The 3,822-nt window shown below is 44.0% G+C and overlaps 1 protein-coding gene across 1 annotated transcript in view; it reads right to left on the bottom strand.

The window, feature by feature from the left end:
• The window catches only part of LOC101850389 (COUP transcription factor 2), a gene marked incomplete in the record, with an annotated part of 68,270 nt that overhangs the window by 41,566 nt on the left and 22,882 nt on the right, over window positions 1-3,822 (bottom strand). Inside the window, 1 exon segment of the mRNA XM_005091315.3 lies at window positions 198-725. Coding sequence (XP_005091372.2) covers window positions 198-725 — 528 coding nt within the window.

Genomic DNA, 3,822 nt, shown 5'->3' with positions numbered 1-3,822 from the left:
ACAGACAGACAGACAGACAGACAGACAGACAGACAGACAGACAGACAGACAGACAGACAGACAGACAGACAGACAGACAGACAGACAGACACGACAACAGAGCACTGTTGAATAAAACATCAGTTCCCAGCGCACAAGAAAGAAGATAGAGAGACGCACTCACACATACAAATCGAACAGAGAATTGCAGCACTCACCGGAGGAGAAGAGGGCAATAGCCTTGAGGCAGCTGTACTCGGCCGAGTCCACGTGCAGGGCTTTGAGTTTCTCCACCTGCTCCTGGAAAATTCGTATATGGTCCATAAAGGCCACTACTCTCTCGGCCGCCATGGGGCTGGCGTGGAGTCCTGCCGCTGCCAGCAAAGGCGCGACGTGAAGCGGCATGGAGCACTGGGCGGCGTTGAGAACGAAGAGCTCTGACCAGCCCAATCTGAGCAACGCCACCTGATCAGTCACTTGCAGCTCCGGAAAGAACGGGATGTTCCGCGCCCATTCCACGGCGGAGAAGAGAAGGCGGGCGGCCAGTTCGCAGATGTTCTCAATGCCCATGATGTTAGGCTGTTGCATGCAGTTCCCGAAGCGGGAGGTTGGGTAGGGCTCGGCACGGAGCAGCATAGAGATGAAGCTGGACAAGTAGGTGTGTCCGTTGAGCGGGTCACCGTTGTGAAAGGCCATCTGGCCATGGAACGGGTGCTGGGTGGGTGGGATACGGCCTCTTTGGACAGCTGCAGGGTGAAGAACCAGGTTTGTCCAAGGTGGGTGGGCGTGGTTTGGAGAGCGGGTACGGGGGTGGGGGGAGATAAAACAAAGATTAATATACACGTACACAAATAAATGGATTTCCCTTACTATTCTGTTTATTTTAACTTTTTTAAAAATTGCAGCAATTTATTATCTCAGTACAATTATGACATTGCACTGATTACTCTTTATTTGGTTACTAATTCGTCTTGCGAGAGTAGCTTCACTAAATTTTCTCAAACTGGTGTTGTTTACTGGTGAAAAGTTCATCATAGTTGACCTATATAAGAATACTGATCTTACGCTGGTGAGAACAATTATTATAGGGTCACTTGGAAAGAACTAAACGATTATAATATAAATATAGATGATAAAGAAATATGTGAAAATCAATGGAAATCAGTTTGTAATTTGTCTAGAACCAGTGCACTATAACAACGGCACATATTATGTGCATTAATGCTTCGAGCGTGATTCGTTATCCATAAGACATCTTTGACAACAGTCACAGAGTTACCCGTGCCCAAGTGTATGGATTGCATGTTGGAGGGAAGTGTTCGCACCTGGGAACTCTTGGGAGAATTCGTCACACTGATAGAGTCAGCATGTGAGAGAAGGAAGAGAAGGGGAGAGAGAGAGGTTAAGAGAGAGAGAGAGAGAGACAGAGAGAGAGGGGGGCGGGAGAGAAAGGGAGAGAGATTAAGAGAGAGAGAAAGAGAGAGAGAGAGAGAGAGAGAGAGAGAGAGAGAGAGAGAGAGAGAGAGAGAGAGAGAGAGAGAGGGAGCACAGCATGTTGGTTGGTTTCTTTATGACCTATCTTTATATTGCAGAGGTAAACACGAGCATAGAACCTGCCGCCTTCACCTTAACATTCCCTGGGAGTGGTCCTTGTCTGTACCTAGTTTTTTCTCCCCCTCACAGACTTTGACGACTTGGCTGTACGCTCCATTGAGTTCAGTCAAACCAGTCACCCTTCTTTGACTCAGCGAACCCGTTGTCTTCAAAACACGTTTGTATTCACATGTGCTTATGAAGGTGGAGAAAACATTTTTTACAATCCTTAGCTTCCCCGGCAAGGTCTTTTCAGTAGGGCGAAACGATAAATGCGAATGTTCTTTCTCGTGAGTTTAGCCGGAGGCCACGGGTGACGATTATGAAAGAAGATCTCTTATATGATGTGTTCTGCTTTACTGTTTCTCCAATGTCATATTTGGGCGCACATATAGCTCAGTTACTGTTATGACAGACTACAAACAAGGCTGATATCTGTGGTTCGACTTCTCATAGGGGCGCTCTGTAGTTGGATGTTTCAAGGCTTTTCACCCACTTTGCCCGGTACTTTCGTTGATGGACGTTCAATGCGGATGTCCAGCTCATAAAACCCCTAACTTAGATTGCTGCCATACCATACCATGCCATAACATACCATGTCAGTGTGGGCTGCTGTTAACGGGGGGGGTTGTCTTGATTTGATCTGCTGGCTCTTCTCCCAGTGTTACACAACACGAAGATGTTCGGAGGAGCCACTGGTAAGTCCTGCTTCTTTACTGTCCCCTTTTCTGCCTGCCTGCCTGTCTGTCTCTCTTGTCTTTTCCAACACAAGTAAGCGATCTCTTTGCCCAGACTATCAAGCAGTGTACAGTTGTTATTAACTTCACCAGGAGATGAATCGTGGGTATGATTGTTGTTTCTTCTTCTTTGTCTGTGTTACTGTTGCAACATTCTGTTCCATGTGGTGAACGGGCGCTAGTGATATAATGGTTAGGCTCTTGGTCTTTGCCCACAGCAAAGCGTTGGTTGGCTTCCTTCAAGTGTGTACGTCTGCCAGCAAGGACGTTGCATCCTACTCATCCTGGGTTGGTCGTGACAGGCAGTGACGAAGCAGCTCGCCGCGCAAATGATCTGAAATGGTGTCAATGAGAGCTGCAAATATCTAGAATCATATTAAGGACAGGGGTCCCAGGATGGGGCTAAAATCGCTGTTAAGACAAATACAGACTTACAGTTTGGCATGCAGGTTTCAATTGAGAAAGAAATGCAATACAAACATTTTTTGGTGTGGAAAATCCAAGATGGCCGCCATCTTGGATTTTACGCCCAATTTTAAAATTAAGACTTCTCTGAAGTTTACCAATGAATATGTTTGAAAATGAATACCTAGAGACCTTGAAATATTGTTATTAACATATTGGAGATTTTTTTTTATATCTTTCAAGATAAGGAAGTTACGAGCTTTGAAAATAAGTATCCCAAAAACACTTCCAAAAAATCATTTTTTTTTCAAAATTTAGTCATAAAACAGAAAGTATTCAGTATTTTAAATCGATTCTACTATACAATTGAAAAGGCTATTTGGGCGACACTTCCAGCAAATTTCAAGTAAATCCACAGGTTAACTCCAGAGTAGTCCAGAAAAGTGTGTTAAAATGATGTTTTGAGAAAAAATATGATTAAAAGATAACAAATGGCACTAAATTAAGAAATGTTAAGATACAATAATAATTTTTGTACGCAGAGTTAAGTGGCATGCCAAATTTCATGCACGTACAACCATTTATTATTGAATTATATTTTTTTAAATGTTATTAATGCGCCACGTCAAGCTTAGACCTTCTTATCAGTTGCGCCTCAAAACAGCCTGGGACCCTTCCCCTTAATGAGAAATGGTTGGTGGACACTGTTTTTTTTCTACTTCTTCTCTACGTTACTAACGTCCTCATTTGTCTTTGGCATGTGCCTTTATCGAACTGACTTGCCATAGAAGTAGGGCCCATTCTGTGCTCTTCCACTCACCTCAGGTGGGTCGTTGGTGGGTGCTCTCTTAAAAAAAAAAATCAAACATCTGTCGTCCTTATCTTTCCTTCTTTTTTGTATTGTTACTCTCCTGTAACACCCCTAATCTTCGGCACTTCTATGACCTAAATGTGTTGCAAGTACTGTAGAACGCTTACTAAAACCTCCCCAGTTCTAAAAAACAGACGTTCTATTTTCCCCATAACCTGCAACTTCTTCCTTCACGTGACCTGCAGTGAGTCTCAATATTTTTTGTTAGCTCACCTAATCGCTGTGATCCCGAGGGGG

The sequence above is a fragment of the Aplysia californica genome, unplaced genomic scaffold (assembly GCF_000002075.1).
Source record: "Aplysia californica isolate F4 #8 unplaced genomic scaffold, AplCal3.0 scaffold00028, whole genome shotgun sequence".
In the NCBI taxonomy this organism is placed as follows: domain Eukaryota; kingdom Metazoa; phylum Mollusca; class Gastropoda; order Aplysiida; family Aplysiidae; genus Aplysia; species Aplysia californica.
Note: the sequence above shows the minus strand (reverse complement) of the source record. Positions and strands in the feature narration are given on the sequence as shown.